At 55.3% G+C, this 13,592-nt stretch overlaps 1 protein-coding gene across 1 annotated transcript in view; it reads right to left on the reverse strand.

Moving 5' to 3' along the window:
• CEP128 (centrosomal protein 128) overlaps positions 1-13,592 on the reverse strand; it is a 231,396-nt gene that overhangs the window by 171,490 nt on the left and 46,314 nt on the right. Inside the window, exons 2-6 of the mRNA XM_075330946.1 lie at positions 9,153-9,314; positions 8,870-8,956; positions 5,828-5,948; positions 5,606-5,733; positions 5,434-5,525 (exon numbers count right to left, since the gene is read on the reverse strand). Of these exons, the coding sequence (XP_075187061.1) occupies positions 5,434-5,525; positions 5,606-5,733; positions 5,828-5,948; positions 8,870-8,956; positions 9,153-9,299 (575 nt within the window). The 5' untranslated portion in view covers positions 9,300-9,314. The remainder of the gene's footprint in view (positions 1-5,433; positions 5,526-5,605; positions 5,734-5,827; positions 5,949-8,869; positions 8,957-9,152; positions 9,315-13,592) is intronic.

Genomic DNA, 13,592 nt, shown 5'->3' on the forward strand with positions numbered 1-13,592 from the left:
TTCATGTTTCCTCTTATAAATTCAGCACATATTTGTCCATGTTACCTAAGAATAAGGACCCTGTTCTAGGGTCCGAAACATGTCAGGATTTGGTCATGTTGTTTCATATTGTATGTAATTTCAACATTATGATCTAAATAAAACAGAAGAACTCTCTGAGACAGGTGGGACAAGGCCCCCTTGGTAATCTGAGGATAGACTGTCCTTGTAAACCCCACAATTCCTATGATTCCTCTTAGAGGTACCTCCTGAAGAAAGAAGGGAACATAGGGGAGACTTTTAAACAATGAAATGCTGCAGCAGACACTCACCCCCCAAGATGGCGGATCTGGTACCGGTTTCGGAGGCAGTTTATGACTTCCAGATTTGGATTTCTCAGATCCCCTGGAATGTCGACTGGAGGGACTAGCCCTGCCGGAGGAGCGCTCCCCTTGCTACCTTGGGAATCTGTATGCTGTATCAGCACATCCTGCTATGGAGGAGAGTTGTCTTCCATCCTGAATAGGGGAGAAGTCATACTCACCAGAATGCAGCGAAGGTGACTCCTCATACCTCCCTGTTTCAAATTTCCCGCCCGAAATCCGTTCACTGGGCGCCCCCATCTTGGAACACCTTGCACATGCACAGGTGATGAACTTCCGGGTGCCGCGTCACTTCCTCTTCACCCCGGCGTTCCGTCAGCAGGGTGCCCATCTCGCGGGCTCCGTGTGAGGATCACATAGCCTGGGGCGACGCAGAGCTGAGCTCCCGCTCCAGGCCCGCGCCCCACCACCGCAGACAGCCGAAGCCCTGGGGAGGTGCATCCAGGCCCGAATGCCGGCTTTTGGTAAGAAACCAAACTTCCACACCGGGTCAGACCTGGGAGAATCCGTGGGTTGTCCCATCAGGACAGGAAACCAAACTGATGTGGAGGAGAGGTACCGCCTTTTTATCCGGGGGTTTCCTGTCCTGATGTTGGCGGAACCTATTTCTCTCAGGTGGTGCTGTCATGGGCGAAAGGGAAAAAATAATGTTTCTCCTAAGGAGCAATAGGGGTTTGCTGATTTTCACTGACCCTTTGGGTTTGGTGTTTGACTCCCTTTTTGAAGAATGAATAGCTGTGATGTGGGTATTTCTGCAGAGGTAATCCCAGCTCTCCCGGAATCCCCAGACTACTACAGCCCCACACTGGACCATCAGGAAACAAGGAACTGACGTCCCAGACTACTACAGCCCCACACTGGACCATCAGGAGACAAGGAACTGACGTCCCAGACTACTACAGCCCCACACTGGACCATCAGGAGATAAGGAACTGACGACCCAGACTACTACAGCCCCACACTGGACCATCAGGAGACAAGGAACTGACCTCCCAGACTACTACAGCCCCACACTGGACCATCAGGAGATAAGGAACTGACGACCCAGACTACTACAGCCCCACACTGGACCATCAGGACAAAAGGAACTGACGTCCCAGACTACTACAGCCCCACACTGGACCATCAGGAGATAAGGAACTGACATCCCAGACTACTACAGCCCCACACTGGACCATCAGGAGACAAGGAACTGACGTCCCAGACTACTACAGCCCCACACTGGACCATCAGGAGATAAGGAACTGACGTCCCAGACTACTACAGCCCCACACTGGACCATCAGGACAAAAGGAACTGACGACCCAGACTACTACAGCCCCACACTGGACCATCAGGAGATAAGGAACTGACGTCCCAGACTACTACAGCCCCACACTGGACCATCAGGAGATAAGGAACTGACGTCCCAGACTACTACAGCCCCACACTGGACCATCAGGAGATAAGGAACTGACGTCCCAGACTACTACAGCCCCACACTGGACCATCAGGAGATAAGGAACTGACGACCCAGACTACTACAGCCCCACACTGGACCATCAGGAGATAAGGAACTGACGTCCCAGACTACTACAGCCCCACACTGGACCATCAGGAGATAAGGAACTGACGTCCCAGACTACTACAGCCCCACACTGGACCATCAGGAGATAAGGAACTGACGACCCAGACTACTACAGCCCCACACTGGACCATCAGGAGATAAGGAACTGACGTCCCAGACTACTACAGCCCCACACTGGACCATCAGGAGATAAGGAACTGACGTCCCAGACTACTACAGCCCCACACTGGATCATCAGGAGATAAGGAACTGACGTCCCAGACTACTACAGCCCCACACTGGACCATCAGGCGATAAGAAACTGACATCCCAGACTACTACAGCCCCACACTGGACCATCAGGCGATAAGGAACTGACGTCCCAGACTACTACAGCCCCACACTGGACCATCAGGAGATGAGGAACTGACGTCCCAGACTACTACAGCCCCACACTGGACCATCAGGAGATAAGGAACTGACGTCCCAGACTACTACAGCCCCACACTGGACCATCAGGAGATAAGGAACTGACGTCCCAGACTACTACAGCCCCACACTGGCCTATCAGGAGATGAGGAACTGACGTCCCAGACTACTACAGCCCCACACTGGACCATCAGGAAACAAGGAACTGACATCCTAGACTACTACAGCCTCACACTGGACCATCAGGAGATGAGGAACTGACGTCCCAGACTACTACAGCCCCACACTGGACCATCAGGAGATGAGGAACTGACATCCCAGACTACTACAGCCCCACACTGGACCATCAGGACAAAAGGAACTGACGACCCAGACTACTACAGCTTCACACTGGATCATCAGGAGATAAGGAACTGACATCCCAGACTACTACAGCCCCACACTGGACCATCAGGAGATAAGGAACTGACGTCCCAGACTACTACAGCCCCACACTGGACCATCAGGAGATAAGGAACTGACGTCCCAGACTACTACAGCCCCACACTGGACCATCAGGAGATAAGGAACTGACATCCCAGACTACTACAGCCCCACACTGGATCATCAGGAGATGAGGAACTGACGTCCCAGACTACTACAGCCCCACACTGGATCATCAGGAGATGAGGAACCGACATCCCAGACTACTACAGCCCCACACTGGACCATCAGGAGATAAGGAACTGACATCCCAGACTACTACAGCCCCACACTGAACCATCAGGAGACAAGGAACTGACCTCCCAGACTACTACAGCCTCACACTGGACCATCAGGAGATAAGGAACTGGCGTCCCAGACTACTACAGCCCCACACTGGACCATCAGGAGATAAGGAACTGACGACCCAGACTACTACAGCCTCACACTGGACCATCAGGAGATAAGGAACTGACATCCCAGACTACTACAGCCCCACACTGGACCATCAGGAGACAAGGAATTGACATCCCAGACTACTACAGCCCCACACTGGACCATCAGGAGACAAGGAATTGACATCCCAGACTACTACAGCCCCACACTGGATCATCAGGAGATGAGGAACTGACATCCCAGACTACTACAGCCCCACACTGGACCATCAGGAGACAAGGAATTGACATCCCAGACTACTACAGCCCCACACTGGACCATCAGGAGATAAGGAACTGACATCCCAGACTACTACAGCCCCACACTGGACCATCAGGAGATAAGGAACCGACGACCCAGACTACTACAGCCCCACACTGGACCATCAGGAGATAAGGAACTGACATCCCAGACTACTACAGCCCAACACTGGACCATCAGGAGATAAGGAACTGACGACCCAGACTACTACAGCCTCACACTGGACCATCAGGAGATAAGGAACTGACATCCCAGACTACTACAGCCCCACACTGGACCATCAGGAGACAAGGAATTGACATCCCAGACTACTACAGCCCCACACTGGACCATCAGGAGACAAGGAATTGACATCCCAGACTACTACAGCCCCACACTGGATCATCAGGAGATGAGGAACTGACATCCCAGACTACTACAGCCCCACACTGGACCATCAGGAGATAAGGAACTGACATCCCAGACTACTACAGCCCCACACTGGACCATCAGGAGATAAGGAACTGACGACCCAGACTACTACAGCCCCACACTGGACCATCAGGAGATAAGGAACTGACATCCCAGACTACTACAGCCCCACACTGGACCATCAGGAGATAAGGAACTGACATCCCAGACTACTACAGCCCAACACTGGACCATCAGGAGATAAGGAACTGACGACCCAGACTACTACAGCCCCACACTGGACCATCAGGAGATAAGGAACTGACATCCCAGACTACTACAGCCCCACACTGGACCATCAGGAGATAAGGAACTGACATCCCAGACTACTACAGCCCCACACTGGACCATCTGGAGATAAGGAACTGACATCCCAGACTACTACAGCCCCACACTGGACCATCAGGAGATAAGGAACTGACGACCCAGACTACTACAGCCCCACACTGGACCATCAGGAGATAAGGAACTGACCTCCCAGACTACTACAGCCCCACACTGGACCATCAGGAGATAAGGAACTGACATCCCAGACTACTACAGCCCCACACTGGACCATCAGGAGACAAGGAACTGACATCCCAGACTACTACAGCCCCACACTGGACCATCAGGAGACAAGGAACTGACATCCCAGACTACTACAGCCCCACACTGGACCATCAGGAGATAAGGAACTGACGACCCAGACTACTACAGCCCCACACTGGACCATCAGGAGACAAGGAACTGACGTCCCAGACTACTACAGCCCCACACTGGACCATCAGGAGATAAGGAACTGACGTCCCAGACTACTACAGCCCCACACTGGACCATCAGGGGACAAGGAACTGACATCCCAGACTACTACAGCCCCACACTGGACCATCAGGAGATAAGGAACTGACATCCCAGACTACTACAGCCCCACACTGGACCATCTGGAGATAAGGAACTGACATCCCAGACTACTACAGCCCCACACTGGACCATCAGGAGATAAGGAACTGACATCCCAGACTACTACAGCCCCACACTGGACCATCCGGAGATAAGGAACTGACGACCCAGACTACTACAGCCCCACACTGAACCATCAGGAGATAAGGAACTGACATCCCAGACTACTACAGCCCCACACTGGACCATCAGGAGATAAGGAACTGACGTCCCAGACTACTACAGCCCCACACTGGACCATCAGGAGATAAGGAACTGACGTCCCAGACTACTACAGCCCCACACTGGACCATCAGGAGATAAGGAACTGACGTCCCAGACTACTACAGCCCCACACTGGACCATCAGGAGATAAGGAACTGACGTCCCAGACTACTACAGCCCCACACTGGACCATCAGGAGATAAGGAACTGACATCCCAGACTACTACAGCCCCACACTGGACCATCAGATGTTTTTATGTGGAATTATCTGTTCATAGATTTGCCATCCTGAGAATATCGGTAATGACTCATGGCCGATGGGTTTCAGTCTGCAGATGGCACCTGTTTCGGTGGGTCAGTTCTCGGTTCAGGTCATCAGTCAGTCTTAGTTGGTCGCTACTGAGATCCCGCAGGGACTGGTGCAAGGAGTGAATCTGTAAAAAGGAACAAAGAAAATGTACAATTCTGTGCCCCATAATCACAATCTCTGCTCCTTTCTTGCTCTTCACCTCACCTGATCTGGATCACAAGTATCACCAGCAAAGCGCACACTAGCCGAGCGAGACCGGCGCCGTCTGCTCATTCCCGGGTCACTGTAGTCTTTCAGGGGAGAGGTCGGGTGAAGGCGTCGATTTCCAAGAACTTTCAATTAAAATCAATAAATCAGACACGTAATTTTGTATAAAGTTCAGGACTCCCAGTGATTGTATGAGGGAAGCAGAAGTGTCACACTGACCCGCGGTGCCGTCCAGGTCACTGGCGCACAGGCTGGACATAGACGCGCTCCTCACCCCGGACAGGCGGGACAGGCGCTGGCTTCTCAGCTGGTCGATGGACTGCTCCAGGGTTTCTTTGAGCTGGTAAGATATATATTCTATTTCTCACAATGATCTGGTAATTGATAGGTTAAATGTAATGCAGAAACATTTCAGAGATAATAGCGGAGTGATACAGGATAAGGCTATGTTCACACGCGGCATCTTTTCTGTCAGTGCATCTTAAAATGTGCCAAAAACGAGTAAAAAAACGCATAAAAAATGCAATGCGTTTTTACCGTATTTTTGACACTTTTTTGTCCAATGCATTTTTTATGTCAAATCTATTGACTGGAAGGCTCAAAACACGGTAAAAACGCAAAAAGAATTCACGTCTGCATCTTAAAAACGCAGCCAAGAAAAGATGCCCAGTGTGGACAGCAACATAGAAACCTCATAGACTCTGCTGGGAGAAGGAAATGCTGCATGTAGGTGCATCTGTGTGACCTCAAAAAAGCACCAAAAACATAGAAAAAACCCTCAATCACCTGGACCGGGCGGGGACACGCCGGGCGGGGACCACGCCGGACTAATCGTGTCTCTCCCACTAGTCCCAGCCGTGTTTTCAGAGCACATTTTTCCTATAATGCTGCAGTCGCGCAGTGGGTCCTGCTGCCTGTGGGCCGAGCTGCATGAATCCAAAACCGGCATATGACGCCCCAGCCCCTCGCGCCGGCCTCACGCCACCACCGACTATGGCGCACAGAGGTTTGTAAACAATGATTTAACTTTATTCTCCAAATCGCGTTTCTTTCTGTCCATTTGTCCCAATGTGAACAATCATCAGGCGACCGGCTAAATCCAGATCTGATCACTGTAATCAACGTGATCACTGGAATCAATGTGATCACTGGAATCAATGTGATCACTGGAATCAATGTGATCACTGGAATCAATGTGATCACTGGAATCAATGTGATCACTGGAATCAATGTGATCACTGGAATCAATGTGATCACTGGAATCAATGTGATCACTGGAATCAATGTGATCACTGAAAGAAAAAAACCCATTAATGGGAATAATACGGATTCATTTTATTGTGATGGAAAGAAAAGTGCAGAGAGTCCGATATAACAGAGAAAGTTCCCTTTCCCGATGTCAGCCATGATGTGTGCTTTACATGAAGCGTCCTCACATCCTCGCCCTCCCGCGCTCCCACGTTGCAGATTGTCGCTGCTCCCTAAAACACATCCCCTGCCCCCTCGTCTGACAGCCACTTCCTACGCAGCTAATTATCACCGCTAATTACAGACTGCGGGAATAGGTCGGAGCGGATTTGTCGTCATTTATCTGGTCCCTTTAATTGCTCTCAACAGGTCAAGTTTATTTCCTGCATCCAAACATTGACCGGGCAGATCCCGAGTCACAGAGAATGGAGGCGGCTCCGGGCAATAACAGCCGTGAAAGACGCCAAACCCTCATGCAGACGACGCAGCGAGGCTCAGGAGACGGGCAGACGACGCAGCGAGGCTCAGGAGACGGGCAGACGACGCAGCGAGGCTCAGGAGACGGGCAGACGACGCAGCGAGGCTCAGGAGACGGGCGGACGACGCAGCGAGGCTCAGGAGACGGGCAGACGACGCAGCGAGGCTCAGGAGACGGGCGGACGACGCAGCGAGGCTCAGGAGACGGGCGGACGACGCAGCGAGGCTCAGGAGACGGGCGGACGACGCAGCGAGGCTCAGGAGACGGGCGGACGACGCAGCGAGGCTCAGGAGACGGGCGGACGACGCAGCGAGGCTCAGGAGACGGGCGGACGACGCAGCGAGGCTCAGGAGACGGGCGGACGACGCAGCGAGGCTCAGGAGACGGGCGGACGACGCAGCGAGGCTCAGGAGACGGGCGGACGACGCAGCGAGGCTCAGGAGACGGGCGGACGACGCAGCGAGGCTCAGGAGACGGGCGGACGACGCAGCGAGGCTCAGGAGACGGGCGGACGACGCAGCGAGGCTCAGGAGACGGGCGGACGACGCAGCGAGGCTCAGGAGACGGGCGGACGACGCAGCGAGGCTCAGGAGACGGGCGGACGACGCAGCGAGGCTCAGGAGACGGGCGGACGACGCAGCGAGGCTCAGGAGACGGGCGGACGACGCAGCGAGGCTCAGGAGACGGGCGGACGACGCAGCGAGGCTCAGGAGACGGGCGGACGACGCAGCGAGGCTCAGGAGACGGGCGGACGACGCAGCGAGGCTCAGGAGACGGGCGGACGACGCAGCGAGGCTCAGGAGACGGGCGGACGACGCAGCGAGGCTCAGGAGACGGGCGGACGACGCAGCGAGGCTCAGGAGACGGGCGGACGACGCAGCGAGGCTCAGGAGACGGGCGGACGACGCAGCGAGGCTCAGGAGACGGGCGGACGACGCAGCGAGGCTCAGGAGACGGGCGGACGACGCAGCGAGGCTCAGGAGACGGGCGGACGACGCAGCGAGGCTCAGGAGACGGGCGGACGACGCAGCGAGGCTCAGGAGACGGGCGGACGACGCAGCGAGGCTCAGGAGACGGGCGGACGACGCAGCGAGGCTCAGGAGACGGGCGGACGACGCAGCGAGGCTCAGGAGACGGGCGGACGACGCAGCGAGGCTCAGGAGACGGGCGGACGACGCAGCGAGGCTCAGGAGACGGGCGGACGACGCAGCGAGGCTCAGGAGCCCTACGGACGACGCAGCGAGGCTCAGGAGCCCTACGGACGACGCAGCGAGGCTCAGGAGCCCTACGGACGACGCAGTGAGGCTCAGGAGCCCTACGGACGACGCAGCGAGGCTCAGGAGCAGTTCGGATGGCGCAGCGAGGCTCAGGAGCCCTACGGACGACGCAGCGAGCCTCAGGAGCCCTACGGACGACGCAGCGAGCCTCAGGAGCAGTTCGGATGACGCAGCGAGGCTCAGGACCCCTACGGACGACGCAGCGAGGCTCAGGAGCAGTTCGGATGACTCAGCGAAGCTCAGGAGTGGACGACTTACAGTGCTGATGGCTTCCGTCTGATCAGAGTTGTACTCTCTGTATTGTCCGAGCATCTCGTCCACTTGCTTTAGGTTCCGGCTCGTGTCCTTAAACGTAAAAAAAAAAAGTAATTCTGAGAATAAGAAAACACTGAAATTGTCACCTCTGCAATTTTCTCATATAACGTGAGGCAGAAGTTACTGTTATATCTCAGACATTGTGCGGCTTTTTACTAGAATCCAGGGGTCACTAATAGCAATTATCCGGGGGCTGTCACAGAGTGAATAAGACAATGTGGAGCACCTGCAATGTATTGGCCAGCTTATGGATCTTTTCGGACACGTCCCCTACTCCCCGCGGTCTGGCATGCATGTGTGTCGCCCGCAGAGGACCACTCCTGCTTGTCCGGGAGCGGATGTGGGAGTCAGAGTCGCTGGAGGAGTCTGCCATAAGTCCGATGGACTACTACAGGAGGCAAAGAAGAAGCATTAATTATCCATTTGCTGCATTATACACGTAAGTAGATGACGGACAGCTCTGCAGCCTGCTTAACCTCGCTGCACCAGAAATATGCCATCATTTATATCACACACTGGCTACAGGCCTTGCACTATGGCCTCTAAGTAAACAGGCACAGCCGAGGCAAAGGAACAAGACAAAGGGGAAAAAAATGCCAAAACTATGGGCACAAGACACAATTGGTGTAAAGCTGCACCACCGTCATCCTCCAGCAGGAGGAGCATCTGGTCACCGACCAGCGGAGGGGATGACACACTGTACAAACAGCAGAGAAGACGGTCTACGCCGAAACCTTGTAACAAACTCTCAGCTGTGAGCAGTATTGAGCAGGTTGTTATCGTGCTCCTCCGAGAACGTCTATTGGAGGCTGCAGAACGGATGATTTCATGCCTGTGACATGTAACAATCCCAGGACGAGCCTATTAATATCGGCCACGTATGCAGTGACCGGGCCGCAGCGGCTCTGCTGTCATTTATCAGTATACACCTGTAATTGCACCGCGGCGGCACACGACACGTATGGCGGCTCTGCTGTATCAGTATACACCGGTAATTGCACCGCGGCGGCACACGACACGTACGGCGGCTCTGCTGTCATTTATCAGTATACACCGGTAATTGCACCGCGGCGGCACACGACACGTACGGCGGCTCTGCTGTATCAGTATACACCGGTAATTGCACCGCGGCGGCACATGACACGTACAACGGCTCTGCTGTATCAGTATACACCGGTAATTGCACCGCGGCGGCACACGACACGTACGGCGGCTCTGCTGTATCAGTATACACCGGTAATTGCACCGCGGCAGCACACGACACGTACGGTGGCTCTGCTGTATCAGTATACACCGGTAATTGCACCGCAGCGGCACACGACACATACAGCGGCTCTGCTGTATCAGTATACACCGGTAATTGCACCGCGGCAGCACACGACACGTACGGTGGCTCTGCTGTATCAGTATACACCGGTAATTGCACCGCAGCGGCACACGACACGTACAGCGGCTCTGCTGTATCAGTATACACCGGTAATTGCACCGCGGTGGCACACGACACGTACGGCGGCTCTGCTGTATCAGTATACACCGGTAATTACACCGCAGCGGCACACGACACGTACGGCGGCTCTGCTGTATCAGTATACACCGGTAATTACACCGCAGCGGCACACGACACGTACGGCGGCTCTGCTGTATCAGTATACACCGGTAATTGCACCGCGGCGGCACACGACACGTACGGCGGCTCTGCTGTATCAGTATACACCGGTAATTACACCGCAGCGGCACACGACACGTACAGCGGCTCTGCTGCATCAGTATACACCGGTAATTGCACAGCGGCGGCACACGACACGTACAGCGGCTCTGCTGCATCAGTATACACCGGTAATTGCACCGCGGCGGCACACGACACGTACGGCGGCTCTGCTGTATCAGTATACACCGGTAATTGCACCGCGGCGGCACACGACACGTACGGCGGCTCTGCTGCATCAGTATACACCGGTAATTGCACCGCGGCGGCACACGACACGTACGGCGGCTCTGCTGCATCAGTATACACCGGTAATTGCACCGCGGCGGCACACGACACGTACGGCGGCTCTGCTGTATCAGTATACACCGGTAATTGCACCGCGGCGGCACACGACAGGTACAGCGGCTCTGCTGTATCAGTATACACCGGTAATTGCACCGCGGCAGCACACGACACGTACAGCGGCTCTGCTGTATCAGTATACACCGGTAATTGCACCGCGGCGGCACACGACACGTACGGCGGCTCTGCTGTATCAGTATACACCGGTAATTGCACCGCGGCGGCACACGACACGTACAGCGGCTCTGCTGCATCAGCATACACCGGTAATTGCACCGCGGCGGCACACGACACGTACGGCGGCTCTGCTGCATCAGTATACACCGGTAATTGCACCGCGGCGGCACACGACGCGTACGGCGGCTCTGCTGCATCAGTATACACCGGTAATTGCACCGCGGCGGCACACGACACGTACGGCGGCTCTGCTGTATCAGTATACACCGGTAATTGCACCGCGGCGGCACACGACACGTACAGCGGCTCTGCTGTATCAGTATACACCGGTAATTGCACCGCGGCAGCACACGACACGTACAGCGGCTCTGCTGTATCAGTATACACCGGTAATTGCACCGCGGCGGCACACGACACGTACGGCGGCTCTGCTGCATCAGTATACACCGGTAATTGCACCACGGCGGCACACGACACGTACGGCGGCTCTGCTGTATCAGTATACACCGGTAATTGCACCGCGGCGGCACAGGACACGTACGGCGGCTCTGCTGCATCAGTATACACCGGTAATTGCACCGCGGCGGCACACGACACGTACGGCGGCTCTGCTGTATCAGTATACACCGGTAATTGCACCGCGGCGGCACATGACACGTACAGCGGCTCTGCTGTATCAGTATACACCGGTAATTGCACCACGGCGGCACACGACACGTACGGCGGCTCTGCTGCATCAGTATACACCGGTAATTGCACCGCGGCGGCACACGACACGTACAGCGGCTCTGCTGTATCAGTATACACCGGTAATTGCACCGCGGCGGCACACGACACGTACGGCGGCTCTGCTGTATCAGTATACACCGGTAATTGCACCACGGCGGCACACGACACGTACGGCGGCTCTGCTGCATCAGTATACACCGGTAATTGCACCGCGGCGGCACACGACACGTACGGCGGCTCTGCTGTATCAGTATACACCGGTAATTGCACCACGGCGGCACACGACACGTACGGCGGCTCTGCTGTATCAGTATACACCGGTAATTGCACCACGGCGGCACACGACACGTACGGCGGCTCTGTTGTATCAGTATACACCGGTAATTGCACCGCGGCGGCACACGACACGTACAGCGGCTCTGCTGTATCAGTATACACCGGTAATTGCACCACGGCGGCACACGACACGTACAGTGGCTCTGCTGTATCAGTATACACCGGTAATTGCACCACGGCGGCACACGACACGTACGGCGGCTCTGCTGCATCAGTATACACCGGTAATTGCACCGCGGCGGCACACGACACGTACGGCGGCTCTGCTGTATCAGTATACACCGGTAATTGCACCACGGCGGCACACGACACGTACGGCGGCTCTGCTGTATCAGTATACACCGGTAATTGCACCGCGGCGGCACACGACACGTACGGCGGCTCTGCTGTATCAGTATACACCGGTAATTGCACCACGGCGGCACACGACACGTACGGCGGCTCTGCTGTATCAGTATACACCGGTAATTGCACCAAGGCGGCACACGACACGTACGGCGGCTCTGCTGTATCAGTATACACCGGTAATTGCACCGCGGCGGCACACGACACGTACGGCGGCTCTGCTGTATCAGTATACACCGGTAATTGCACCGCGGCGGCACACGACACGTACGGCGGCTCTGCTGTATCAGTATACACCGGTAATTGCACCAAGGCGGCACACGACACGTACGGCGGCTCTGCTGTATCAGTATACACCGGTAATTGCACCACGGCGGCACACGACACGTACAGCGGCTCTGCTGTATCAGTATACACCGGTAATTGCACCACGGCGGCACACGACACGTACGGCGGCTCTGCTGTATCAGTATACACCGGTAATTGCACCAAGGCGGCACACGACACGTACAGCGGCTCTGCTGTATCAGTATACACTGGTAATTGCACCACGGCGGCACAAGACACGTACGGCGGCTCTGTTGTATCAGTATACACTGGTAATTGCACCACGGCGGCACACGACACGTACGGCGGCTCTGTTGTATCAGTATACACCGGTAATTGCACCACGGCGGCACACGACACGTACAGCGGCTCTGTTGTATCAGTATACACCGGTAATTGCACCACGGCGGCACACGACACGTACGGCGGCTCTGCTGTATCAGTATACACCGGTAATTGCACCACGGCGGCACACGACACGTACGGCGGCTCTCCGCTTTATGAGCAGATAAGACTCGCCAGGAAGCTTCCAGGCCAATTAAGAAATATTTCGGGTCTGTCCCTCTCCGGTGATGTGAGGGCGAGAGGCACTTTACGAGGACTCTTTTATTGGGATGGGATGGCCGGTACTCGGCATTTTACAGGCTTTCCCCGCGCTCTGGGCGGCTGCGGGCAGTGACATTCCGGCTGATTGCTCTTTGA

This window comes from Anomaloglossus baeobatrachus, chromosome 12 (assembly GCF_048569485.1).
Source record: "Anomaloglossus baeobatrachus isolate aAnoBae1 chromosome 12, aAnoBae1.hap1, whole genome shotgun sequence".
Taxonomy (NCBI): Eukaryota; Metazoa; Chordata; class Amphibia; order Anura; family Aromobatidae; genus Anomaloglossus; species Anomaloglossus baeobatrachus.